The 27,268-nt window shown below is 42.9% G+C and overlaps 2 protein-coding genes across 3 annotated transcripts in view; both read left to right on the top strand.

The window, feature by feature from the left end:
• The window catches only part of npepps (aminopeptidase puromycin sensitive), a 64,750-nt gene extending 53,819 nt beyond the window's left edge, over window positions 1-10,931 (top strand). For both annotated transcript variants that reach the window (XM_083970082.1, XM_083970083.1), the window contains 6 exons: window positions 61-203; window positions 2,159-2,215; window positions 3,562-3,669; window positions 5,753-5,908; window positions 6,020-6,067; window positions 8,818-10,931. In XM_083970082.1, the coding sequence (XP_083826208.1) occupies window positions 61-203; window positions 2,159-2,215; window positions 3,562-3,669; window positions 5,753-5,908; window positions 6,020-6,067; window positions 8,818-8,964 (659 nt within the window). In that variant the 3' untranslated portion in view covers window positions 8,965-10,931. The remainder of the gene's footprint in view (window positions 1-60; window positions 204-2,158; window positions 2,216-3,561; window positions 3,670-5,752; window positions 5,909-6,019; window positions 6,068-8,817) is intronic.
• Window positions 10,932-17,910: 6,979 nt separating this feature from the next.
• LOC310984697 (protein NLRC3-like) lies at window positions 17,911-25,888 on the top strand. The gene is made up of 10 exons (XM_083970011.1): window positions 17,911-17,998; window positions 18,119-18,351; window positions 18,561-18,838; window positions 19,055-20,580; window positions 21,546-21,722; window positions 22,554-22,727; window positions 23,063-23,236; window positions 23,455-23,628; window positions 24,022-24,195; window positions 24,384-25,888. Exons 1-10 carry the CDS (start codon window positions 17,925-17,927, stop codon window positions 24,391-24,393), a joined length of 2,994 nt encoding a protein of 997 aa, XP_083826137.1. The 5' UTR covers window positions 17,911-17,924; the 3' UTR covers window positions 24,394-25,888.
• The last annotated feature ends 1,380 nt before the right edge of the window (window positions 25,889-27,268 follow it).

Here is a 27,268-nt window from a genome sequence, read left to right as displayed (position 1 = left end):
CAAATATTCTGCTTACTTCTGCTTTAACAACGTGTGTGTGTGTCTCTCTCTGTGTCTCAGGTCACCTGGACGCTCTGCTCCGAGGTCTGGTTCTGGGGAAACTGGGCAAAGCGGGACACAAACCAACACTGGAGGAAGCCAGACGGAGATTCAAGGAGCACGTGGAGGGGAAGCAGGTGCTGCCGGCCGACCTGCGGAGCCCGGTGAGTACAGACTGAGACCAGGACCAGGAGAGACCAGTTCAATCCAATCCACTTTATTTGTATAGCACATAAAAACAACAAGGTTACCAAAGTGCTGCACAGCGGATATAAAAGCAGTCAAAGAAAGAAAGTTGAAGGTACAGTATGTAAGAAATCTAAAACAACTGGCCGTAAAATCCTCCTAATATGTCACAGAGACTCAGGAATAATGTTCATATAACATGATGAACTCACCAACAACAATAGTACAGCCAGAGTATTCGTATTAAAATCTTTTTTTGCAGACTGCAAATCATGTTTATGTTTTGAATTTACATGTTGGCATGTTGCACCACCTAGCCCTCTCTCCCCGTCACGGCGGCGTCAGTGGCGTTTCAGCCTCAGTCTGCTTCCACTGAGCTGCCGCTACGACTGGGAGAAAAAACCAGATCACTGTGTTTTGAATTTGACTGCAGTAACCGTTCTTGGCCACATTCTTACATATGGCACCTTTAAATTAATAGTGTATAAAAGCAATTGAGAGCCGAAGCGGAAGCAGGAAGTAACGTCGCCATGGGTCCTCAATTCGGAAAAAGTCTCCATGTAAGTGAACAGGAGTCAAAGTTTTATTTCGTGATCTGATTGAATTGTGCGATGGGAAAAAAATATGACCTCTACCTGTTTAAAACATGCAGAGAAACCAGCAGTTTGTTGTCAAAGTCAAAATCTTTATTTGCCATTTGTGCATACACACATAGGAATTTTTGTACGGTTGTTCCAGGTCAGGTGGAGAAACAAAAGAGAGAACACAAAGACATACAAGACACAACGAAAAACACTTTAAAAAGGCTCAAGCCTGGGATTAAAAAAAGGACAAGGACATACAATTTCTAAAAAGGCCAGAGATCTATGTCTATAAGTAAATAAATGTAAGAATAAATAGGTGTAAAGTGCCAAGTGCTACTGAGGTAGGTGCGTGTTGTGTTGCCATGTGCCCTGGTTATTTTGTGTTTGCTAAAAGTCTGACTGTAGCCGGGTAGAAACTGTTGAAAACTATTGTAAAATAAAATTCAGAAGAATCTGTAACCAGAAAGACTACAGGTCGCGTAGGTGACGTCACCACATGGCGTCCTTCCTTTCCCGTATCAGTTGGTGAGGTATTTTTAGTGGGACACAGATCTGTAGTCCGTAGAGCGTCTTCACACTAAATACATTCTTCTGTTGCCGTTTTACAACAAACTGCTGATTTCTCTTCATGAAACGTGATGTTTTAAACAGGTAGAGGTCAGAGAGTTTTCTCATGACACAATTCAATCGGATCACGAAATAAAACTTTTGACTCCCGTTCACTCACATGGAGACTTCTTCCAAGTTGAGGTCCCACATGGTGACATTTACTTCCTGCTTCCACTTCGGCTCTCTATAGGAAAAACATCAAATCAGATGAGACACTGAGAAATATCAGACCAGTTCAGACCAGTTCAGACCTGTAGACCAGTGGAGACCTCCAACCCTCCTATTCTCTCTCTCACATCTTTCTCACATACACTGTCTTAGCCACACACACACACACACCACAGTCTCTCTCTCCTCTCTTTCTTTCTCACACACACACACACTGTCGCTTGCTTTTTTCTTTCTTTCTCTCATTCGAAGACAGACTCTCTCTCTCTCACACTCACTATCTTTCTTACTCACACACAATTTCTGTTTCTCTGTCTTACTCACACTCTCTCTCTGGTGTCGGTCGGTCTCCTCTGGTGTGTTGTGGTTTCTGCAGCTTGTGTGTGTGTGTGTGTGTGTGTGTGTGTGTGTGTGTGTGTGTGTGTGTGTGTGTGTGTGTGTGTGTGTGTGTGTGTGTGTGTGTGTGTGTGTGTGTGTGTGTGTGTGTGTGTGTGTGTGTGTGTGTGTGTTAAACAGAGGAGGATGTTATTCCTCATCATGACTCACTGACCTGTGTGTTTGTGTGTGTGCAGGTTTATCTAACGGTGCTCAAACACGGAGACAGCGCCACACTGGACACCATGATGAAGGTGAGACTGATGCTTCCTTTCAGAATAAGAGTCTGTCAGACATATAGGACCAATCTCCTTGTTTACAACTACTTCCTGGTAGAAAACCAGCATGAGAACAATAGTGACGGACGAGAGTTTCTCTATATATATCTAATTTATCATGTCATTATATCACCATTTAGACTAATCTGATGTTTGTAAAGTTTATAAAACCAGTGATTGGACAAACATTACTATTTATGTGTGCACATTTTTGTAATTAGTCATGGTTATCATAGATTAGCCGGGCTAACGGTTAGCTACCTGTTTAACTTTAATAACTCAGTGACTCAATAAACGCTCCATGAAAAAATATTTTCTCCAGCAGATATCCTAGTTCCAACATGACTGAGCTAACTGGAGTAGTTTCATGTGGTGTCCCACAACGGGAGGGTTTTAACAGCTGACGTCCTGCTGTTAGCTTAGCTACCGCTGTTAGCTTAGCTACCGTTAGCTTAGCTACCGTTAGCTGTCCCTGTCAGCTGCAGCCACTGATGCTTTCTAGACACTGTGATTCCCCCAAACTGAATAAATACAACACATAGCAACACAAAACACACACACAGAAATAGTAATGTTTCTTCAATCATTTCAGATTTGTCTAAACGGTGATAGGGCGTGAAAAATATGATGTATACAGGGTTCTTACGGATCCTTAAAAAGTCTTAAAAGGCATTGAATTCATTAATCTAAAAACAAGGCCTTGATTGGCATTAAAATGTCTTGAAACAATGTTTCAAAGGTCTTAAAAATGTTAACACATGGTAAGCGGTATGTTATGATTGTAATTAGTCTCAATTCTCAAAATAATTGGTAACAATCCGACATAGAGAAGTTAGTGGCGGCCGTCAACACTAAATTTCTCACCGCCACCAGCTCCCGAGTCAGTGTTTTTTTTTTTTTCAGACTTTTTATGCATTTATTTTGAAAGGACAGCTGGAAAGAGACACAATCCAATGTTCATGTAGCAGTCACTTTACCTTGGAAGTGGTTAAAATTGTCCCTATAACCCTATGTAATTGATGTGGTGTTTTTTTTTTTTGGGGGGGGGGGGGGGGTTCTGCATTTGTGTTTATTATGAAATCGGTCTTAAATTTTGTTTCAAGTGGCTTTAAAAAAGTCTTAAAAAGTCTTAAATTTAACTTGGCTTAAGCTGTAGGAACCCTGTATATAGCTAAACTCTCGTTCGTTACTATTGATCTCATTCAAATTACGTGCTGGTTTTCTACCAGGAAGTAGAATGTAAACAACAAGGAGATTCGGTCTATTGTGTCGTCTCTATCTCTCTTTCTTACCTCTTCTTCCTCTCTTCTCTCTCTCTGCAGCTCCACAAACAGGCCGACATGCAGGAGGAGAAGAACCGTATCGAGCGAGTCCTCGGCGCCATCTCAGCCCCCGACCTCATCCAGAAAGTCCTCAACTTCGCCCTGTCGGTACGTGTGGTGTGACCTCCACCTGACCCCGTTCCTCACAGGAAGTGAAACAACCGGCTTCTATTCTGAACTCCTGTTTTTTTAACGCTGAGTCATGACCAGAAACGAACCATCAACGTTTTTCTGCTTTAAAGGTTTTATGAATACACGGAATAGTTTGAGTCAGATGTGAGGAGTTATAAAGGGAAACAGGAACTGAAGTTTTTTTAAAACATAAAAAAACAGAAATACCTGGTATTAAGAATACCAAATCAGGGCTCCAGACTGCGACTAAATGGTCGCATTTTGCGACTAAAAGTTGATACAATGCGAGTACATTTTTCATCTACTCGCGCATGTGCGACCAGTAAATTTGCCGATTTTTTTTTTTTTAATGACCACTGTGATTGGCTCATCATGTGTGAAAAGAAACTTGTGTTTCTCTTCTCTACATCTCGGAGCGGAGGAGACGTCTTTCCACAGCAGAGCTCCGTGTGAAACAGCAGGAGACACACAGACCGGTGACCTGCACGTGTGTGTGTGCTGAACATCACCCTCGATATTTTTTTTTCTTCCGACGGCTCGCTACAAACCTTAAACATCCCATAATATGCTCGCGCTCTCAGCAGCGGTACTCAAATCGTCACAAGGCAACGAAGCAGGTTGACTCGCGCTGCAGAACAGCGCTGCACAGAGCGGTTCCCATACGGAAATGATTATTGATTGATTGTTGATCGATAGATTTTTTTTTTTGGCCGTGCGGGGGAGCGGGGGTGTCGACGAGTTTGATGCCAAGGAGTCCGTGCACATGTGGCTCAGTCAGGGTCAACAGACAAGGAGGCCAACAAGGGCTGGCCTACACAGGCAGGCACCTTATCCCCCATGAGGAGGAGGAGGAGGAGGAGGAGGAGGAGGAAGGGGGGGTGGGTTCTAGGATGAGTTCACCACAAGTGATGTGTCAACGTTAACTTTATATTTTCAATATTTAAACTGTTTCACAATAAAACGTGAATTTAAAACATTATAGTATATGCATTTATGCAATATTTATCAGTAATATAGTGAAAATTAGAGGAAATGTGAAAATTTACTTTGCAAGTCGATTTCGGTGTGCGCCCCTAAATTTTTTGTTTGCGCTCCTAAAATTTTAAGTTAGGGGCCACTGTGCTCCTAGTTAAAAAAGTTAGTCTGGAGCCCTGCAAATATTACTAGTCATGAAAGCTTTAAAGGTCCAGTGTGTAAAATGGGAGTAAGACCCTTGCTATATGTATGTATGTATAAAAGAATAATTATAAGGCTACAAAAACCAAACAAACTTTATTTTATAGCGATTATACACTTATACAAATATATTCATGGGTAGTGTATTCAGTTTTTTTTTTTTTTATTGTTATGTATTTAATGGAAACAGGCAATGACGTACACAATTTATAAAACTGACAATACACTGACCAAGAACAGACAAACAGAAAATAAAGAACAAAACAAACCTGACAACATAATAAAGCAGGACCAAAACAGGACAGAAAAGTAAAAAAAGATAAAATAAAATAAAAAAAAAGGGATGTGAAACATACTAAAATTAAATGTACAGTTACTACTTAATATGCATTTACTCAAACATAAGTTTTTCCCATTTTTTATTATGCATTTCTACCTTATCTTGATTTGTTGCAATATTTTTTCCAAAAGAAATTGGCGTCTTGACAATTATTACACACTGGACCTTTAATTGGATTCCAAATGATTGTAAATGCCTCAGGCTTCTTGTTTAAATGATATAAATGAGCCACACCTCAGAAGTGGGAACTGACTCCTCTTTCCACATCTTAAAAATGGCCCTTTTTTTTCCATTACCATAATAAATGAAACTGCTTGTGATTGAAATGTATCAGCCTTATTAATAAGTGCGGCCCCCAAAACACTTGTTAGTGAATCTGTCTTCAGAGAGATTTCAGATATTTTCTAAACAGTTGGAGTGGAGCGATGAACCTTCATAAATCTAACAACCATCACACAGGAAGTGAAAGTTTAATGACAGAGTCTCAACGTCTTTTATTTATTTTATTTATTAGTTAATTTTCTACCTCTAACCCCCCGACAGGAAGAGGTTCGTCCCCAGGACACGGTGTCGGTAATCGGCGGCGTGGCGGGAAGCAGTAAACAAGGTCGGAAAGCCGCCTGGAAGTTTGTGAAGGACAACTGGGAGGAGCTGTACAACCGCTACCAGGGCGGCTTCCTCATATCACGGCTCATCAAGGTAACGGAGCGGCGCAGCCACACGGGAGGAACGCCACGCTACGCCACGTCTACGTCTTCCCGCTCTCACTGCTGTCTCTCTTGTCTCTCTTGTCTCTCTTGTCTCTTACAGCTCACGGTCGACGGATTCGCCATCGACAAAATGGCTGCTGAAGTGAAGGTGAGGCTGCTTTTAAAAACATTTTAAAACGCCAGAAAAGGTCACTCCCTGTTTCTGACACACTATGAAGCGTTGGTTAAACTTTAAAGATCAAATGTAAGCCATAATAATCTATATAATGTCACTTTTTGAATTGAATTACTGACATAAATAAACGTTTCCAAGATATTCTCATTTATTGAGATGCAACTGTATGTACTTAATGCGTACTTGCGCATTAAGTATTAATAAATACTGAATTCATCATTTATAACACATGAATACTCATTAGTATGTAGTTTATAAACACAGTTAAACATGTTTTACTCATCATTGATAAGCACTAACTGTATTTATGAACTGCATACTAATAAGTGTTCATGCATTATAAATATAAAGTATTTATTAAAAAAATAAATATTACAAAAGACCTTTTATAATATGGAAATGTTGGCTTCCTTAAAGGGATAGTTCACCCAAAATTCAAATTTCACTCATTATCTACTCACCCTCATGACGACTAAGAGCTGTGAGAATTTTCAGAGTCCTCCGTTCCTTCTCTGAGTTACGGGGGGGTCCGTGCAGCAGTATTTGTCCATATAATGGTTGTGAATGGATACCAACTTTCTTCGTCCAAAAAGACACACCAAAAAACATCCAAATACCTCCATGCTGCTCGTCTGTAATGTCCCTCTTGTATTGAAGCCCCGACATGAGAAATTGTTCCGAAAAAAATTAAATAAGTCTATATTTTAAGCTTGTTTGTAGCGGAAGCTCCCAGTGTCTCGGTTCACTGCTCTTCCTGTGTCAGTGCCAATCTCGCGTGATTTGCACTGACCGGCGGAAAAATTTCTCATGTCGGGGCTTCAAGACAAGAGGGACATTACAGACGAGCACTATGGAGGTATTTTGATGTTTTTTGGTGTGTCTTTTTGGACAAAGAAAGTTGGTGTCCATTGACAACCATTATATGGACAAATACTGCTGCGCGGACCCCCCCGTAACTCAGAGAAGGAACGGAGGACTCTGAAAATTCTCACAGCTCTTAGTTGACATGAGGGTGAGTAGATAATGAGTGAAATTTGAATTTTGGGTGAACTATCCCTTTAAAAGTTTGTCCATTTACGTACAGTATATGCACTCAATACTTTGTCGTGGCCATGTGACTTGAACTACTAGAAATGGACTTTTACATGATATTCTGATTTATTGAGATGCAGCTGTCTATGTGAATCAACGTACCAGTAGCCCAATGTTCTCCACCAATAAGAGAAGCCGGTGTAATCTCCACCTCACATTAAACAGGTGGCGCACACAAGCGCAAAAAAAAAGGAATACGTTCATTATCACTAAGTGAAATTGCAAACAAAACGAACCGGTAGATGAGTTGACAAGCGTTGGAAAAAAAGAAGACGTTTGCAGCCGTTGCGATGGGATGGTTAGTTCCTGGTCGGTGCACAACGACAGGATTTGATTTGAGACGACACTACCTGTGGAAATTCGCACATTACAGAACTAAAGTACATAGTGTAGATAGTAAACGACATGACGGTAAACTCATGGAAGGATTCACACAGAGCAGTGATCCTGGTGCAGTCGGAGTCTTTGGCCACTAGAGGGCAGAGCGACACCATAACAAGCTCACAGCTCGTCAGGGTTCAGATTAACAGAGTTTCAGCTGCTCCTCAGTTTCACACAGAGCTTTCTGATGCTGTAGGTCAGAATCTCTCCATGTTTCTCCTTCTGCCACAATAAAAAGGGACGTTTACATTTTTTCAGATGAGACGCCTCATAAACAAGACCTATTCCATTTCTTTTTTCCATTGAATGAGTATTCGACTATTCAAAAATCATGATAAATAACCTTATTAGCCCTACCACTTCCCCCTAACCCTCGTCTGAACCAGAATTGGGACACCCCTACCACTTCACGTGAACGCGCAAAACGAAGGGTTAGGGCCAAGGGCTAGGGGTAAGGGGAGAATTGGAATTCACCCTTAAGGCCTTTGCACACTGAGTCCGTTTTTTTCGTCCTAAATTGCCGCACGTCAAAAAATAAATTCGACCTCATGTTGTGTCGATCATGTTTACACACTGAATCCCAAACTTTTGTCCGTCATTAAACTTTTTGGAACAGGTTCGATTTAATGCGTTTTTTGCATCCGTGAAAAGTCTTTTTGACCACATCAGCGTTTCGAGGCTGGAGAGAGAGGGGGATCACCGCTGAGTGTGTCTGAGTGTGTCTGCGCGTGCGTGTGTCTTCTATTTACTGTGTGAGCTAATAATCAATATCAATCAAACTGAACTGACATCCTATAATAAACAGTTGAAGTGATCATGATAGTTCCGCTGCTCATTAACAAGCAGCAGATCCCCTCACTATCGGCTCCTCTCAGGATGGACACAATATTTTAATGTTTCTCTTTCATTTCTCAACAAGTGAGAGAACCACAAAGTGCATCATCAATGCGTGGCGATTTTGTCTCCCTCTCCGAAATTTGGAACACAAAATAAAAACGCATGCGAATAAAACGCAACGGACTCAGTGTGCAAGGAGCCTGCGCGTAACGTTTTTTGTCGGATGACGGATACGAAAAACGCATGCGAAAAAAACGGACTCAGTGTGCAAAGACCTTAAGATTGAACATTTTCTGAATACAGTCGGGCAGCATGTTGTTTTTTTCAATTTTGAACATAAGCTGTGCAGTTTTGAAGTCCACCAGTTGTTTAAGTTTGAGTGTGTGACCTGTGTGTCCCTGTGTGTCCTGCAGAGTTTCTTCGAGAGCCACCCGGCGCCGGCGGCCGAGCGCACGGTGCAGCAGTGCTGCGAGAACATCAACCTGAACGCCGCCTGGCTGAAGCGCGACGCCGACGACATCCACCAGTATCTACTGCAGCGCAAAGCTCCGCCAGTCTGAGCTGCTCCTCTTCCTCCTCCTCCTCTCCCAGTCTGAGCCGCCTCCCCCCCCCTCCCCCTCCTCCTCCAGCGCGGACCTCCCAGCATCATAGCTGCCCCCCCCCCCCCCCCCCCTCCTCTCCTCCCCCGGAGCGTTGTGACAGCATCAGGCTTCATTTCTCTACAGAATAAACTCTATGATGAACCCGAAGACGACAAAAAGTCAAGAATCTCACCGAGCGTTGGAAACACACAGACTCTTTCTACGTCATCATAACCAACAAGAAGAATAAGAATAAGAAGAAAATCCAGTTAGATCCAGACCACGAATGTTTAGTTTTTACCCCCATTCTGCCCCCCCCACAGGTCGTCGCCGCGGCAACAGGCAGTGAGGTCGCATCGCACCGACTTCCTCTTTTTCAGCGACTCTGCAAGAAAAACACCGGAGCGGCCGCCGCCTTTCGCATCAGATCGATTCCTCCTGTTCCTCTGCATCACCCGCTCCCCTTCCCCTCCTTCTCCCCCCTTCACCTCTGTGTCATAGCTGAGAAAACTGTGAACCCCCCCCCCCCTTCCTCCTCCCCCTTCTCCTCCCCCCTTCATCCCCCCTCTTTGTTTATTTCCTCTCGTTTTGAATGCATGAAGTGTGATTTTCTGCATTTGCTGCTTTGTTAACTTCTGTTTGTTTTCTGCACAAACAAATTATTTGTCGTTTTGTTTTCACTCCCTCTTCCTCCCCCCATCCATCCCTTCCTCCCCCCCTCCCTTTCTTCCTCTGTCCTGGGCAGAATGGGGTTAATGACAGTAGTGTGTGTTGTAGTTTCCAACAGCACTGATTCTCCATTGCTAATAAATAAAAAAAAGAAACCGATTAGGACGAGTTGAGCAGCGCTAGCATGGTACTACATTGTAAACTGAATAATGCAAGCATTTGTTTTTCTTTTTTTTTCTTTTTTTCTTTCTTTTTTTTTGCGGACGATGTTCCTTTAAAAAGAATTAAATGGAAAAGTTCATGATCACCTGTTTCCACTCCTCCACCTCCTCCTCCTCCTCCTGCAGCTCTTTGAATCATCATCGACACACGTTTAATCCTCTCCTCCCCCTCCACCACTCCTGTTTCTTTATCTTCCACCTCGATGAAATGAAATGAAATGAAGGTGTTGGCGTGCTTTTTTTAATATATACATATATATATATAAATATAAGACATCAGATGCAGTGATTTATTTAAATGTGGAGATAATCATATATCCTGAGGAGAAAGAAAAGAAAAGAAAGAGGATAAAAAGAAACAACAAAAGCTAAAAAAAAAAAGAAAAATCACAACACTACTTTTTTTTTTCGGGGCCTTTTCATGCTGAAGTAACATCAGGAAACGCCTCCTTGTACGGTTTGAGAAGTCCGGCTAAAATCTGACTGAAGTCCAACTTAAGTCCGGCTGAGGACTTTGTGCGACGTGACGGATCGATGACTTCTAACTTCGCTGTCGAACTTGGAAAAGCCTTAAATTGGGTCGAATAGTTTTGCGGTAACTTCCTAAAAACACTGAAGTGGTGACGATGATGATGATGATGATGATGATGAGGTGACTTCCACACAACAACAACAACGTCAAAATGTATCTAATGTGACAGATTAATTATGCAGCAGACTTGTTGAACGAGTATATCTATATAGAATTTACAATTTGATGTGGTTCTTTTTTCTTTTCTTTTTTTTCTTTCTTTTTTTGGACAAAAACAAACCCACGACGAGTCATCCAACCTGTTGTCGAGACTCTTCCACCTGAACCTCCCCTACCCTCCCCCACCGGAACATTTGTCGTTGTTTTATTTTATTATTTTCTCTTTTTTTTTCTTTTTTTTCTTTTTTGTTTTACTTTTTTTTTCTTTATTTTGTTTAAAACTACAGTTGGTGTTCATTAAAGTGAAAAAGGATTATAAAAACAAATCAAGTGACATTAGTACACACTGATTCTTGTGGGAGGTGTGAGTGTGGATGGCTGCAGATGGACAGACAGACCTGTCGTTTATTATTTGATGTATTATCTCGCACAGCGGGGGAGGAGTATGACGATTTAATCTGAATAACATGTACATACAGTAGAAAAAAAGAAAAAAAAACGACTGAATTCACCTTTAACAAGAGTAAAATAAAGTTGGTAACGGATCAACAACAACGAGAATCTGTAGCAGATGTTCCGGCAGCGGAGACGTTTGATGTTTTCTTGTCGTTTGTCTTGTTTTTCCTAATGAATCTGACTTTTCTTATTCTGTTCTGAGGACAGCTTTAAATTTAAGTGACGCCAAGGAAAAACGTTAAAAAAACGTTAAAAAAACTAAAACAAATCCAGTCCGATAAAGTAACAGATGATGATACAGCAGCAGCATCTGTCACTATAAGACATTTATCACAAAAAAACCCCAAACAAAACTGGTTCAGTGCTTTTATTTTGAAAAGTCCCAGCAGGTTCACATCTTCTGTTGTTTCTGGACTTAATGCAAATGTGTAGATTGAGCTCTCCGGGCCACCGTACCGTAGGTTCAGGTGTTGGATTTGTCCAACATTAAAACTTCATAGAGGAATACGACAAAGACGACGACCCGCAGACTCTGGAGGAGGAAGAAGCTGAGGTGAAGATGAGTCGACGTTATTGATGTGTGGTGAGGTTTGTTGTTTCTTGTTTTTTGGGTGTTAAGTGTGTGAAAAAACATTTAAAATTGAGATTATTATTGAAATAAACCTCAGGTGCCACATAAATCCAGCTGTGGTGCCTTTTAATACTGTTGCGTTACACAAGCTGATTTAAAGCTGGTTGATCTCAGTAAGCACTGACTTAACTGTTGTAGAGTGACTTAATAATGCTTACAGACAGTTAAAACGGAAACAAACACTGTCATTGTAGCTGTAAAGTTCAAAAGTCCTCACACACAGCTGGAATTCAATCCTTATTTTAAGCTGCAGCATCGTGTTTATAATAATTAATGCATGAAGCAGATTTTATTTATGCAATAAGCTACAAAAAAAGTCCATAAAGTTGATTTAACGTCTCTGTAAAACAGTTTAAACACAAACTGAACGTTAAAACCATCATGGAGGGAGGATTCACTGCAGGACTGATGCTGTTTGTTTAACTGACTGTTCCTAATAAACTGCCAACCGAGTATATGAGATAATTAATGCATGGAAAATATATTTAAATAGTTCAAACTACAAAACTTTGCATCAGAAACAGGAAGTGGTCAGTAGCACATCGGATGACGCTTCTGAGTCGCAGTCGAAACTGTCAAACAGGTAACATCATTCTTGATTTCAATGTCTGAACACAAGAAAAATATAACTAATATATTTGAGAAGACAAAATGAACATAATTAATCTAGGAAGTGGTCGTATTCGGAAAGAAGAAAACAAATAGATGAACTAAAGACTCTCACTTTGAATGTTAATTATAGTAAGAGGTCTAATAAAGATAAGATAAGATAATACTTTATTGTCAGATCACTCTGAAATTTGTCTTGCGTCCCATGACGTCCAAGTTTCACACAAATAATAACAAAATACAAAAACACATTTACAAAAAGCATAAATGTTACCCTCAAAGGTCACATTTAAAGAGAAACACAAACTACCTCCTAACTCCATTCACAACATAAATCCAACATTACAATGTGTCTTTGGTGCAACACCCAGTGCTCAGTCTGTACATGAACCTTAGGGTCGACTTAGAGACCAAACTCTGATTTAACAGTTTGACAGACTGAGGGACAAAAGAGTTCCTCAGCCTGTTCAGTCGAGTAAACAGGACTGGATGCTCAGATGTTGAAGTTGAGTTTCCCCTGTGCTGAACAGAACCAATGTGATTTCCCGTAAACGTGAAATCACTTCAGCTTTCTGAAACTCCTCGCATCAATGTAATGGGAAATGGAGTAAAACTTCATGATGCTAATTATGGTTTTCTCTAAAATATGATATTGGGGGTTATTTGGCTGCACGTTGCACGTAGCCTACTTAAATTTGAGAAGGAAAAAAAAAAGGACATGTATGCTGACTTGACTCTGTGGACTCATTCATGAATACATTCATCTGACAATGAAACAGCCCACACACACTCTTGTGAGCGAGCCTCTAGTCAGATTGGAACTGGGCCAATTGGAGCAGCCGGTGAAAGTGAAAGTGTAAGTGAGAAAGTGAAAGTATTTAGTTCAGAGTCCATTTTAGGGTTGATGCAGCAGCAGGAGAAAAACTGAAGTCTGAGGCAGGTGAGTGTTATTATTTCTATTTTTATAGTTGTGATGTGTATAGTGTGAAGTGTGAGAGTGTCACAGTCAGTCAGTCCCTGTGAACCCAACTGTGGAGTTCACACAGAGACACTGAGACCAAAGGAGGACAACACAATGTGATCAGTTGGGGGGGAGGGGGCACTTAAAGTGCAAAGACTGTAGTGACTATTTTTCCTCAACTCAAAAATATCAAAACTATTGTGACAGTTGACAGTCCTGTTACTATGCCTCCAATTGATCATGTGTCCTGGCTACTTGGCCACAGGGATATACTGTATACAGGGTTTGAAATTAACTTTTTGACCTACTAGCCAAGTGGCTAGTAGGTCAAAAAAGTTACTCGCCAGACAGATTTTTTACTAGCCAAAACCAACAAGTTGCTTCACTATTGTATTTCGACGTCAAGTTATATAGCAGTCATAGTTGTACCATATAACAGTCATCCTGTTCTTCTCAATCAATTGTGCTCTGTAGACGATGACCTTATAACTTTTCTGGAATAACAGTAGTTTATGTGTGGCGGCCTGCCACAGGCTCTCACAGAAGAAGAAAAAAAAAAATATATATATATATACAGTATATATATATATATATTTTTGATGACTTTCTTTAATGGAAGCAATTTCACAGGTAGCAACATGACAGTACAATGTGACAGAGAAGACTTCCATTCTTCCGTTTTTTCCCCAGTTTTTTATCCCTCCCACAATCCCACCCCACTCAAAGAAGAACAGTATAATAATAATTTTTAAACAGGGCTTCACCAACTCTCATCTCTGCCAGTCAGTCCACCTGCCGTCTCTCTCGCACGCACGCACGCACACACACACGCGCGCGCACGCACATGCACACACAGACACGGGCGCATGGACAGTTGGCACTTTGCCGTTTGCCGCTCGTAAATGCGCTATATCGCGCTGATCGTCCGTCCGTCCATCGGATAGTCCGACCACCGACCCCGGCGTGCTAACAGCTACCAGCTACCAGCTAACAACTGTGCTACAGCAGCTGACTGAGCCTTTTGGAGCCGCGGCTCGGCTCACGTTAACATGGACTCGGTGCGTTCCTCTCGGTCAGCTGTGAAGCAGCAGCGGTCTGATAAACATGATGTCCGTGACGTGTCCCGTTATGCGCGACTAAGTTGTGACGTTGTCAGGTGACTATAAGCTTATAATACACTGGGGGAAACCCTGGAAACAGATTGGGAGTCTCTTTTTTTCTAGCTCGCCAAGTGGCGAGACAGCTAAAAATCTGTCTCGCCACAGAGAAATCTGGGTCGCAAATGGCGAGTGGCGACCGCTAATTTCAAGCCCTGACTGTATATATTGGTCGAATCTTACCCGGGAGACTAGGTTTCAAACCCCACCCGGGCACTCCTTTGTCCTGCCACATTCTGGTGGACGTGCCTGTGAAAAGAGGGGGAGAGATGTGACAGTTGACAGTCCTGTTACTATGCCTCCAATTGATCATGTGCCCTGGCTACTGAGCCACAGGGATATGACTTTGGTCGAATGACAACATGACTCGTTCAAACCCCGCCCCGTCCCTGCCACAGTAGATAATTAAACAAAATCAAATCAAACTGAGACACCTAGCGAGTGAATGTACGCAGGATAAACAGAGTCAATTGTCCTGGCAAAAATTAATGTTTCATAGGTTTATTTTCCGTTGGCAAACAAACAAACAAAGAACAATGGCCCTTTGCCGCCTCTCTTGCCCTGGTTAAAAAAAAAAGTGAAAGTAAACTCTGCGACTTGGTCGGAAATTTCCTAACAATACACCCTCAGTCTCTCTTTTCACCTGTCAACCCCCCCTCCCCCCCTCCCTCCACACACACAGACACACACTAGAAGATTGTCTTTCATGGTGAGAGACGGGAGATCGTTTTGGAGTCTCCAGTTGCTATGGATACGGTACATCTTCTGTGGTTGCGTTTATGGCTAGGGGAGAGTGGGGTAATTTGTGCCATGGGGCAAGTAGTTCCACCCCTGTTATCTAGAAAACCATAGAAGAAGTTGGTCGTGTGACCACATATTTTTGAAGGGACATCCATTTCACTCATCCTATCAAGAAGGGAGACACATGGCTTGAGAAGAAAGCACATTTATGTTCAAAAAACAAGTTTTTGCCCATCAAAGTAAAATTTCTATGATCAAGGTTTTTTGATTGCCGTGTTTGAATAATTATAGATAATTTTGAAAACAGTTCACACATGTTTTAGTACTTTATTAAGCTACACCATGAGTCTATACAGTTAGCATGATGCCAGCTCAAAACAGCTGGGGAATCCTTTTTTTTTTCAAAATGCTGGGCTTGGGGTAATTTGTGCCAAAGGGCCTGGGTTAAGTTGTGCCAGTGGCAGTGCTGTCTGTGTATAGGAGAAACATGGCAGTGGGCACAGATTTGCTTGAAACTTAACATGTGTGATGAGGGACCGCCCCTGAACACACCTGCCCAGTCTGGTTGTGCTCGTAGCCTGGTGGATGAACAAAACATTGCGTTTCTTTGCGCCACAGCCCCCAGCGTGCCTCAGGCCTCCGCGACTGCATGGGGACAAGCGAAGGCCCGACCATCGCCGCTTCTGGCTCTAATTTTGTATTGAATGTCTTGCTTTTATATAGCATTAACATTTGTGAGATTGAAATGATCAGTTTTACTTCAATTATCAATGGCACAATTTACCCCAGTGTGTTCTCTCTAATGGCACAACTTCCCCGCACTGGGGGGCAAGTTGTGCGCTTGGCAGAGGGTCATAAAGGTGTATTGTCTTGAATTGAGTTTACTTTCACTTTCATCAACCCTTTAAATACCTGAATTAACTCAAACAATACTAAATATCATAAGCAAACAAAAGGTGTATTCCTCAAAACTAAACAACAACAAAAAAACAAAAAAATAAGTGATTAAATATTACAAAAATAACAAATAGCTCTAACACAGACTATAGTGTCAAACTATTCCATTGTTCTTCGTAGTTCACCGGAACACACCCGAGTGACGTAACACAGACATGAATAGGCCTTTTGATTTTTCTTTTACATGTCTGTCTTCACACACGTTAATCTGGTTGACTGTGTAACGGAGGTCCGTGGGTATAGGCACAGTCACAAGGTACCAGTGAGGAGAAGTGACGACGTGTGGCGGTTAGCGGTACTGAAGTTAAACTCACTCACCCATAAAAGACGTGCTAACCCACTTGCCAAGCGGTCATTGACCTCTTGGTGAAAGTAACATTATGCAAACAGTTAAAGTAATAGCTATAGTATACGGACAAAATTTCACAGAGTTGTGAGTAGGTTTTTAGTGCAGATGACTGGATCACCCACCTGACAGTGAGGCTCCCGCCATAAGCTTTAAATAGCTTCTTGGGAGACCTGGCGCTCCACACATCTGCTTCTGTTCTATTCTGCGCTGTCTACTAATGTCATGTGTGTTGTGCGAAATAAATACTGAAATACTGAAATACAGCGGCCAGAGTCAGAGTTAGGGGAAAGACGCAAAGTGGCCACTTGTGAGTTAAAGGGATATTCCGACAGAAGTTTAGCCCATGGTCTAACTCACCGTCAGACCCAGTAGAAACCCCCCTCCAGGGATCAAGTTTGCCAACCTCAAACTTTTCTAGTTGTAGCAACTTCAGCACAGTCAGCGAGATAGAAAAACACTGCTGTCTACGGAGCCAAGAGCCAACCACCATCAAAAAAGCTACTCACAGCCACAAATAATGCTCAGAACAGCACTAACTTCATCAACAGTACAAATAGGGTTCCATCCCATAATACCAGGCATCAAACACCTGCTAGCTTTTACTGGTTTCTTCTGAAAAGAGACGAAAACACAACTCAACCACTCTCCTCCAGCCGCTTCCTACTCATGCAGAAGCCCCAACAAGTCAATTACCGAGTGCAGTAGAAAAGTCAGGAGCCCACTGACGTTTAGTTCCAGTTTGATCAACTCAACTCGTTCATTTCTCTGTCAACACTCACTAGTTGTTGTTAGAAACAGATAGAAACACTGATGCACTCGGTAATCGACTAATGTCAGGGCTTCCCCACAACTAGCAAGCGGCTGGAGGAGAGTGGGTGAGTTGTGTTTTTGTCTCTTTTCAATAGAAACCAGGCAAAGCTAGCAGGTGTTTGATGCCTCGTAATATGGGATGGGACACTGTTTACTGTTTAAAGGGACAACGAGGAGTTTCTCCATTGGCAGAACGAAAAATTCTGCGACAATAAAAAAGTCTCATATTAATGTGGATGAATCTCCGTTACCACTTGTTAATGGTCCATTTTAGATAAATCTATGGTTTTGTCTCTATCGTTATTTTGTTATTATTAGTGGTGGTGGAAATGCTGGTTGAGCCGACCAGCGTTTCTTTACTTTCGGTTTCGTGGCGAGTCATGAGAATAACGCCGCCGAATCTCCGTTTATGGTGGGAACTACGACGGTATGTGATCGTCTTCCAACCTCTGACTTTAATTCTTGATGAATGAAAACATGAGTCTGTCTTGCGCCGGTCAAAGAATTTCACGGTGCGGAGGCTCATAAATGTAGTGTGAAAACACTTCGCTTTAACAAAACTCCTCGTTGTCCCTTTTAATGTGTGTGTTGTCTTTTACTGGTTTTCCTCTCAGACTGACTGAAGTCCTGAAGATGAGTGTTCGTGTAGATAAGGATGAGGACAGTGCAGGATCCATCTGTCTGTCCATGAAGAGTGACTGGTCCAAAGAGTCTCCTCCATACTTCAGTCCTGAACCTGAACCTGGACCCTCAGAGTCACAGTAAGAGATCTCTGCTCCTCTTGTTACTGAAGCCCCGCCCTCTTGAGGTGGAGAACCAATCAGAGCACAGATGTGGAGCTGTGACTGTGACATGTTATTGATACAGAAATGTCTTCACAGAGAGAAGAGGAGTGGTGTCTCTGTGGACCAGCAGCTGTCCTGCTGTGGTCTCTGTCAGGACGTCCTGAAGGATCCAGTCTCCTCCAGCTGTGGACACTGGTTCTGCAGACAGTGCTTCACCTCAGACTGGGACCAGTCTGGTTCTTCAGGACCCCCCTCCTGTCCCCAGTGTGGACAAAGACCCAGAACCAGAGGTGAGCTGCAGACAGCCAATCAGAGCAGCTGTGTACAAAGTGAGACTGAACATCTGTCTGCTGATGTGGTCATTTCTGAAACCAGGACCTGTTGTTTTCTCCAGAGTTCCATCACACAGCACTGACATTTAAGATGATGATTCAAACCTTCTCTTTGTTGTCTGGAGTTTTTCTGTGGCTGATGAAAGTAATTCAATCAGATTGTCAGACTCTCTGTCTTCAGTCTGACTCTGTCTCTTCTCTCTCAGCAGATCGTGGTCTGCAGGAGGTTTTAGATCAACATAAGATCAGTCTGAGGAGCAGATGTGAACGAGTGACTGAAGGAATTGAGGGAATAGGAAGTGGAACAGGAAGTGGAACCCTCCTCAACAGGATCTACACTGAGCTCTACATCACAGAGGGACAGAGTGAAGAGGTTAATACCCAACATGAGGTGAGACAGCTGGAGACAACGTCCAAGAAGAAGACCCTCCATGACACTCCAATCAAGTGCAACGACATCTTTAAAGACTTACCTGTCCAACAGAGAGAGGACGTCTCTATGGTCTCACCTGTCCAACAGAGAGAGGACGTCTCTATGGTCTCACCTGTCCAACAGAGAGAGGACGTCTCTACGGTCTCACCTGTCCAACAGAGAGAGGACGTCTCTACGGTCTCACCTGTCCAACAGAGAGAGTACGTCTCTACGGTCTCACCTGTCCAACAGAGAGAGGACGTCTCTACGGTCTCACCTCTCCAACAGAGACCCATCAGAGTGGTTCTGACCAACGGCGTCGCTGGCGTTGGAAAAACCTTCTCGGTGCAGAAGTTCACTCTGGACTGGGCCGAGGGCTTGGAGAACCAAGATGTCAGTCTGCTGGTTCTGCTTTCGTTCAGGGAGCTGAACCTGATCAGAGATCAGCCGTTGAGTCTTCTCAGGCTGCTCCATGTTTTCCATCCAACATTACAGAAGGTCACAGCAGAGCAGCTGGCTGTCTGTAAACTTCTCTTCATCTTTGACGGCCTGGATGAAAGCCGACTGTCACTGGACTTCAACAACAGGGAGGTTGTGTCTGATGTCACACAGACGTCATCAGTCAACGTGCTGCTGACAAACCTCATCCAGGGGAATCTGCTTCCCTTGGCTCTGGTCTGGATCACCTCCAGACCTGCAGCAGCCAATCAGATCCCTCCTACATGTGTTGACAGGGTAACAGAGGTCCGAGGCTTCACTGACGCCCAGATGGAGGAGTACTTCAGGAGGAGGTCCAGTGATGAAGATCTGTCCAGAAGAATCATCTCACACATCAAGACGTCCAGGAGCCTCCACATCATGTGTCAAGTCCCGGTCTTCTGCTGGATCAGTGCTACAGTTCTGGAGCACATGTTGACCACAGACCAGAGAGGAGAGCTGCCCAAGACCACGACTGACCTGTTCTCACACTTCCTGCTGGTCCAGACAAAGAGGAAGAAGAACAAGTACGGTGAAGGACATGAGACGAGTCCACAGGAGCTGACGGAGGCCGACAGGGAAGTTCTTCTGAAGCTGGGGAGGCTGGCGTTTGGACATCTAGAGAAAGGAACCATCATGTTCTACCAAGAAGACCTGGAGCAGTGTGGTCTGGATGTCACAGAGGCCTTGGTGAACTCAGGACTCTGTACTGAGATCTTCAAAAGAGAGAGTGTGATCTTCCAGAAAACAGTCTACTGCTTTGTTCATCTGAGTGTTCAGGAGTTTCTGGCTGCAGTCTACATGTTCCACTGTTTCACCAACAGGAACACACAGGTCCTGGAGAAGTTCCTGGGAAAACAAGGTGTTGATTTAACCCTGGATGACTTCCTGCAGAGAGCCATGGAGAAATCCCTCTGCAGTAGAAACGGTCACCTGGACCTGTTTGTTCGCTTCCTTCATGGCCTCTCTCTGGAGTCCAACCAGAGGCTGTTAGGAGGTCTGCTGGGTCAGACAGACAACAGTCCAGAAACCATCCAGAGAACCATCAACAACCTGAAGAGGATGAACAGTTGTGAAACGTCTCCTGACAGAAGCATCAACATCTTCCACTGTCTGACGGAGATGAAGGACCAGTCAGTTCATCAGGAGATCCAACAGTTCCTCAAGTCAGAGAACAGATCAGAAGAGAAACTCTCTGAGATCCAGTGTTCAGCTCTGGCCTACATGCTGCAGATGTCAGAGCAGGTTCTGGACGAGTTGGACCTGAAGAAGTACAACACATCAGAGGAGGGACGACGGAGACTGATCCCAGCTGTGAGGAACTGCAGGAAGGCTCTGTGAGTGTTTCCAGGTGTTACTACTATACTATTTGACCAATGTGACTCTTTTGCAAAAACCTATCCACACTAGTAACTCATTCAAACATAATTTGTTTTAAATCCTCAATTCATCCATTTTCGACCGCTTATCCGAGGTAAGGTCGCGGAGGTAGTGAGCCCCAGACTCAGACACATGTGGACTGGATCAGCATACTCCTAGGCCACCTCCAAGATACCTGCAAGAGTGAACAGCTGATCTGTTGTTCCATGACTAGGATGAAATCCACATTGTTCCTCCTTGATCAAAGGTTCAACAGTCAGCTGAACCCTCCTCCCCAGCACCTAAGAGTAAAATTTTCCCCAGGAGGCTAAGCAGTGTGATGCCTCTTTTTTTGGCACCTCTCTGGTCACCATTTTTAAATAGGTGAAACTCACGGGCTCATCAGAGGCTTTGCACATAGACCATTCTGATTCGATGCTCCCTGCCTCCCCTGGGACGAGAGAGAAGCTCAGTCAATGGTAGGAGTTGAAGTTATCTTAGGTAGAGGCCTCCTCCAGACTTTCCCAGTTCATCTGCAGTTCTTGTTTGGGTTTACCAGCCAACTCACCACCACATGGTGTTTTAGTTGACAGCTCAGCTCCTCTTTGCACGAAATGTCCAGCTACCGCAGCTCAGATGATATGATTACAATATCGACGTGACCTTTGGCCATGGAGACATGGAGAGTGATTAGTTAAGGTATATGCAGAAAGTTCACTTCAAGGGATGCCCTGATTACAGTACATTACTCAACTGTGAAGCATGCCAGTATTTGTCCTGTGTGAGATGGCATATGTATCAGACAGAGACACTGAGCTCTCTCAGTGCCTGTGGGTGTGGTTATGAGGTCAAACCAGCCACTTAACAATGGGCCAAATATTACACATAGATTAAATGTGGCCATGTGATGTGTTGACTGATTCTATGTTTCTTCCAATCACAGACTACGTTGCTGTGGACTCTCAGAGACTCACAGTGAAATTGTGGCCTCAGCTCTTAAGTCCAACCCCTCCCACCTGACAGAACTGGACCTGAGCTACAACTGGAACCTGCATGATTCAGAAGTGAAGGTTCTGTGTGCTGGACTGGAGAGTCCAAACTGTAGACTGGAGACTCTGAGGTCAGTTTGTCTGTTTTTTGTCTGTATTAAGGTCAAATGTTTAAAGTTTTACTTGTTCATTGGTTGATGATTTAAACAAAGAGCTGGAGAAGAGAAAGGACTCAGTGCTATTATTACTAAAAAAGAAGGTGAGACCAGTCATAGTGTTTGTGATGGAGAGAAGTTCTATCATCTTAAAGACAAACTAAGTACGATTTCTCCCGTGGCTATGCTACATTTTTACCTTAATTAAAAAGCTCCGGAGTAATTGTGATCGTTAACTACATGACTTGTGACTTGTGACTTGTTACGAGTGACAACGGAGGCTCTCTGTCTTCCACCTGGCGTCTCACGGCTTAAAACCAACCTTGCAACATCAGTGTGGTTACTTGGCCACCGTCCCGGTGTCCCAGCTCTCGTCTCTGTGCACAGCAACACAAATGCGCTCCGTAACCTGTGATGTTTTGTTTATGACGGTTAAAACTACACAAACACACACGTTGTACCATCATATATGTTATGTAACGTTATCCACCGCTTCGTTGTAAACAAATGCACATGGGCGAGAGGAGCAGAACCAAAACAGTGGAAAAGCAACCAGACTTGCATAGTTCCCCTTTAAGACCTATATTTTTATCTTCAAATCAGAAACTTGATGAGAAATAATCCACTGTAGATCTGACATGTGTCTGAAACGCTCTGATAGAGCTCAGGGCTCTTTGACGCCCAATAACATAAGAACACAACAACAGAAGGAAAAAGTCTCTCTACTCATTTAGACACTAATCATTGATCAGGACACAGCTGTTTGATTATCAGTGATTTGATCTATATCTTTAATTCTTAATTTAGATTGGAGCGCTGCAGTTTGTCAGAGATCAGCTGTTCTTCTCTGGTCTCAGCTCTGAAGTCCAACCCCTCCCACCTGAGACACCTGGACCTGAGCAACAACAGCCTGCAGGATTCAGGAGTGAAGGATCTGAGTGGTTTTCTGGAGAGTCCAGACTGTAGACTGGAGACTCTGAGGTCAGACTCTGTTTTATGTCTGTGCTGCAATGTATCGTATGTAAATCTCTGATAAGTGCAGCTGCACAACATTAGTTTGTATAGATGGAGCCACAGGTGGAGCTGACAGGTGAAGAGGCGGAGTCACTACATCTGTGTTGAAGCAGCAGCAGCTTCTCATGAATATTAATGAGCTGTTTTCTCTCTATGTGACTGTTTAACCTGCTTCCTGTTGGACTTTCATTTTCTAAACTTTTTCTTTCTGAATCTTCTTCATCTCTGAACAGATGATGAGACACTGAACGCTGTCAACAAGGAGCTTTGTCCTCAACTCACTGCTTTTATTCTTTATTCAGATTGGTGAACTGCAGTTTTTCAGAGATCAGCTGTTCTTCTCTGGCCTCAGCTCTGAAGTCCAACCCCTCCCACCTGATACACCTGGACCTGAGTGACAACAAGTTGAAGGATTCACACCTGAAGGATCTGAGTGGTTTTCTGGAGAGTCCAGACTGTAGACTGGAGACTCTGAGGTCAGACTCTGTTTTATTTCTGTGCTCCCATGTTTGTTGTCTTTGAAAACTTGAGCATTGTCAGTAAATCTCTGATTAATGTGGCTGCTCAACATAGATGGAGCCACAGGTGGAGCTGACAGGTGAAGAGGCGGAGTCACTGCGTCTGTGTTGAAGCAGCAGCAGCTTCTCATGAATATTAATGAGCTGTTTTCTCTCTTCTTTTGTTCTTTTTTCAGATTAGAGGACTGTAGTTTGTCAGAGATCAGCTGTTCTTCTCTGGTCTCAGCTCTGAAGTCCAACCCCTCCCACCTGAGAAACCTGGACCTGAGCATCAACAACCTGCAGGATTCAGACCTGAAGGATCTTAGTGGTTTTCTGGAGAGTCCAGACTGTAGACTGGAGACTCTGAGGTCAGTTCACTGACTGTTACTGTTGTAGATCTGAGATCTTTGATCCACAACTGAACCTGATTGATCTTCACTCAGAACTTGAATCATTGACTTTGAGGTCATGATAGTTAGTGTTATACTATATAGTATAGTGTTGATAATAGTTGTGTGTAGGGGACATTTCCCCTCTTAATGGATTAATAAAGTACTTTCAATCCAATTCCAGTTGTTCTCTCACATAGACCAGGACCAAGAAAGACCTTAGTCCTGGATCAGGACTGGACCTTTAAACTTAGATCCAATGTTGGAGTCAGTGCGTAGTCCAACATGTCCTGATCCATGATGAGCCTGAGCCATGATCAGTTTGGTATGAAGAAGTGGATGAATGTTGTACTTCTTTTATTCTTTATTCAGATTGTGGAGCTGCAGTTTGTCAGAGATCAGCTGTTCTTCTCTGGTCTCAGCTCTTAAATCCAATCCCTCCCACCTGAGAGAACTGGACCTGAGGTACAACAACCTGCAGGATTCAGATGTGAAGGATCTGTTTGATCTCCAGGAGAGTCCAGACTGTCGACTGGAGACTCTGAGGTCAGTTAAATCTGTAGCTGTTTTCCTCCAGATCAATGAACTTATGAAGAAAAACGTATAAAGAAAAGTGTTTCTGGGCAATTCCGGTTATTTATCACCTGTGTGTGTGTGTGTGTGTGTGTGTGTGTGTGTGTGTGTGTGTGTGTGTGTGTGTGTGTGTGTGTGTGTGTGTGTGTGTGTGTGTGTAGGTGTTACTAGAGCTTCATCCCTTTTGACTGACAGAGGAACCAGAGGAAGTGGAGGTGACTCCCAGTGCTGCAGTCTGAACTGATCACAATTCCCGTGGATTAGATGGATTTAGGGATATAAACAATTAATCGACTATCGATTAATTGTCGATAAGAATTTAATTGATTAAATTAAATTAATTGCAATTAATCGTTCCTTTTCAATGGGAGTTTTACTGTGAAATGTAAACAAGCAAAGCCGACATAATGTAGCGGATCTCTGTGTAAACGTGTGCAGCGCACTGCAGCACACAAGGGAGAGAGGGAGAGGAGGTGAAAAGAGACAACACTGTTACCTAGTTGTAGCTATAGCATACGGGACTCAGGCTGTACCATCACTAACACACAGACGACACTGAGCTGCCTGAGGAGTTTTAATGTAGCCTGAACGCAGCTCAAACCAACCTGGTGCCTCAGCACGGCGACCAAGCTTTGATACACCGGATCCACGCTGGTTTACAGTATCCTACCGTATATCAGCCGGTCGCTACCGGAGCTTAATTAAAAAAAAAAAAAAAAACGCTTGTCGCGGTGGTGCGGAGAACAGCGGAGTTTCCTCTGCTGCAGCTGAACAGCTGACATGTGGTCAAGACGAAGCTACAGACCTGTCACAGTCACAGGTGTCTCTCATCTCATCTCATTATGATAGGACTTCAACCTCAGAGCTCTCTGTCCTCAGACCTGTCCCTGAACATCACACAGGGACAACATGGAGCTGCCTGAGTTTTATTTATGTATTAATGTATCAGGCTGAGTTCAACAAATCAAATTTAAGTAAATTTAAGTTAAGTAAATTTAAGATTTAAGTAGCCTAATTAAATACAGTAATCATAGTGTAGTGGCAGGAAAGACCATTTAATCTGTATTGTGTTGGTCAAGAACAAGTTCAACTTAAAGTCAGAGGAAAAACGTTTAGGGTGTTTTTCCTAAATATAAAAATGGGTCACATTGGACCCTCAACATTATTTAAAGGTTAAATAACGTGTTACTTAAACATTTTTCATTGTGCTGTGCTCTTAAAAAAAACTAACAAATACTAGTGTAAAGTCCTATAAGGAATGTTGAGCTTAAATTTAGGTAGGAAAATCGCCGCTTATCAATTAATCGATCATCGATCGATAAGGTCTATCAACTATCGATTAATGAATTACTCGATAATTTGCATCCCTAGATGGATTATCTTCTAAATTCTATAAACTATTTTCCCAGCAGATGGCACCCTTTCTTTTACAAGTATTTAATGAAAGCTTACTTTCCAGTACCTTACCTGCAAGTATGACCCAAGGTTTGATTATGTTAATCCCTAAACCACGTAAAAACCTCTACATCGACAGCTGGGGTTAGGGTTAACCACAGATACCACAGAAGAAGAATGTTATGAGCATGCGCAGTCAGATGGTCCAGAAGAAGCAGTCAAATGGCAGATTTTAAACCGTGCATTACTGTCATGCATGCACACTTCTGTGTGTGTGTGTGTGTGTGTGTGTGTGTGTGTGTGTGTGTGTGTGTGTGTGTGTGTGTGTGTGTGTGTGTGTGTGTGTGTGTGTGTGTGTGTGTGTGTGTGTGTGTGTGTGTGTGTGTGAACAACAATAACGGAGAAAGAGCGCTATGTACACATGAATGAACGGAATGATATTGTGTGGTCAAGCCAAGCCGAAAAATCTATTCGTGGCGGACGTAAATCATTTGTGGCGGGCACTAACTGACTAACTAACTATTAGAATATACAATCACTCATGCCAGCCTTGAATTAAATAAAGCATTTTTACAAATAGAATAAAGGCTTCACAAATCAGAAATTGTGTTTGTATTTTACCCTCTCTGGAAAAGTGTTTAAATCTCACTTTGAATGTTTCACATAATAATTATAACATTAAGAGGTGCAATAAACAGAGGACTGGACATTCAGATGTTGAAGTTAAAGCAGAAGTGTCCAGCCTATGGTAAGATATGCAAAGTTTGCGGCATTTCAAATCACTTCGCCAAAGTATGTCAAGCCAGTAATAAGTCCGACAAGATAAATGGAGGCAGTCTACAAAAAAGGGCAGTGCAGACTGTTTTTCCTCAGACGGCTGCAGTCTTTTAACATTTGTCAGCCTCTGCTCTGTTCCTTTTATAAGTCTTTAGTGGCAAGTGCTCTTTTCTTTTGTGTGGTGTGTTGGGGGGCCGGAGCCCGTACTTCTGACCGGAATCGGCTGAACAAGCTCATCAAAAAGGCCAGCTCCACCATTGGCACCCCCCAGGACAATGTGGAGCAGGTAGCAAACATGAGGATGTTGAGGAAATTAAACTCCATCCTGAACAACGACAGGCCACTCCATGCCCTTGAGGCCTTCAGGCTGAGCTCACACAGCAACAGGCTAATCCCTCCCAAATGTAGAACTGAGAGGAACCTCAAGTCTTTTTTACCAGCTGCCATTAGGCTTTTTAACTCACAGTAATCATGTGCATATGCCATTTTGCTTCTCTTAATATCTGTAATCATGTGACAGCGTCTCTCCCTCCTTTTTAAAAATCTTATTTTAGACCTTGCTACTTTTATTTCTTTTTAAATCGCATTTTAGACTTTGCTGCTCTTATTCACTGACATAAGTTGTAACAGGTTGTGCAATATTGTTGTTATTGTGTTATTGTGTATTTTTGTGCATGATGCGTGTTTGTGGTCTTGTGTTGTCTTCTGCTGCTGGTAACATTGTAATTTCCTGCAAAGGATTAATAAAGTATCTTTAACTTTAACTTAAAGAGTGTGCATGTGCTTGAAGATGCTGAGCAAGGAGAAGGGGACTCAGATACTGAGGATAGACTATTTCTAGCCACTGAATGCATTAATACTGTCGAAGCCCCAA

Source organism: Trachurus trachurus (assembly GCF_905171665.1).
Source record: "Trachurus trachurus genome assembly, chromosome: 1".
In the NCBI taxonomy this organism is placed as follows: Eukaryota; Metazoa; Chordata; class Actinopteri; order Carangiformes; family Carangidae; genus Trachurus; species Trachurus trachurus.
This window is presented reverse-complemented; position numbering and strand designations above follow the sequence as displayed.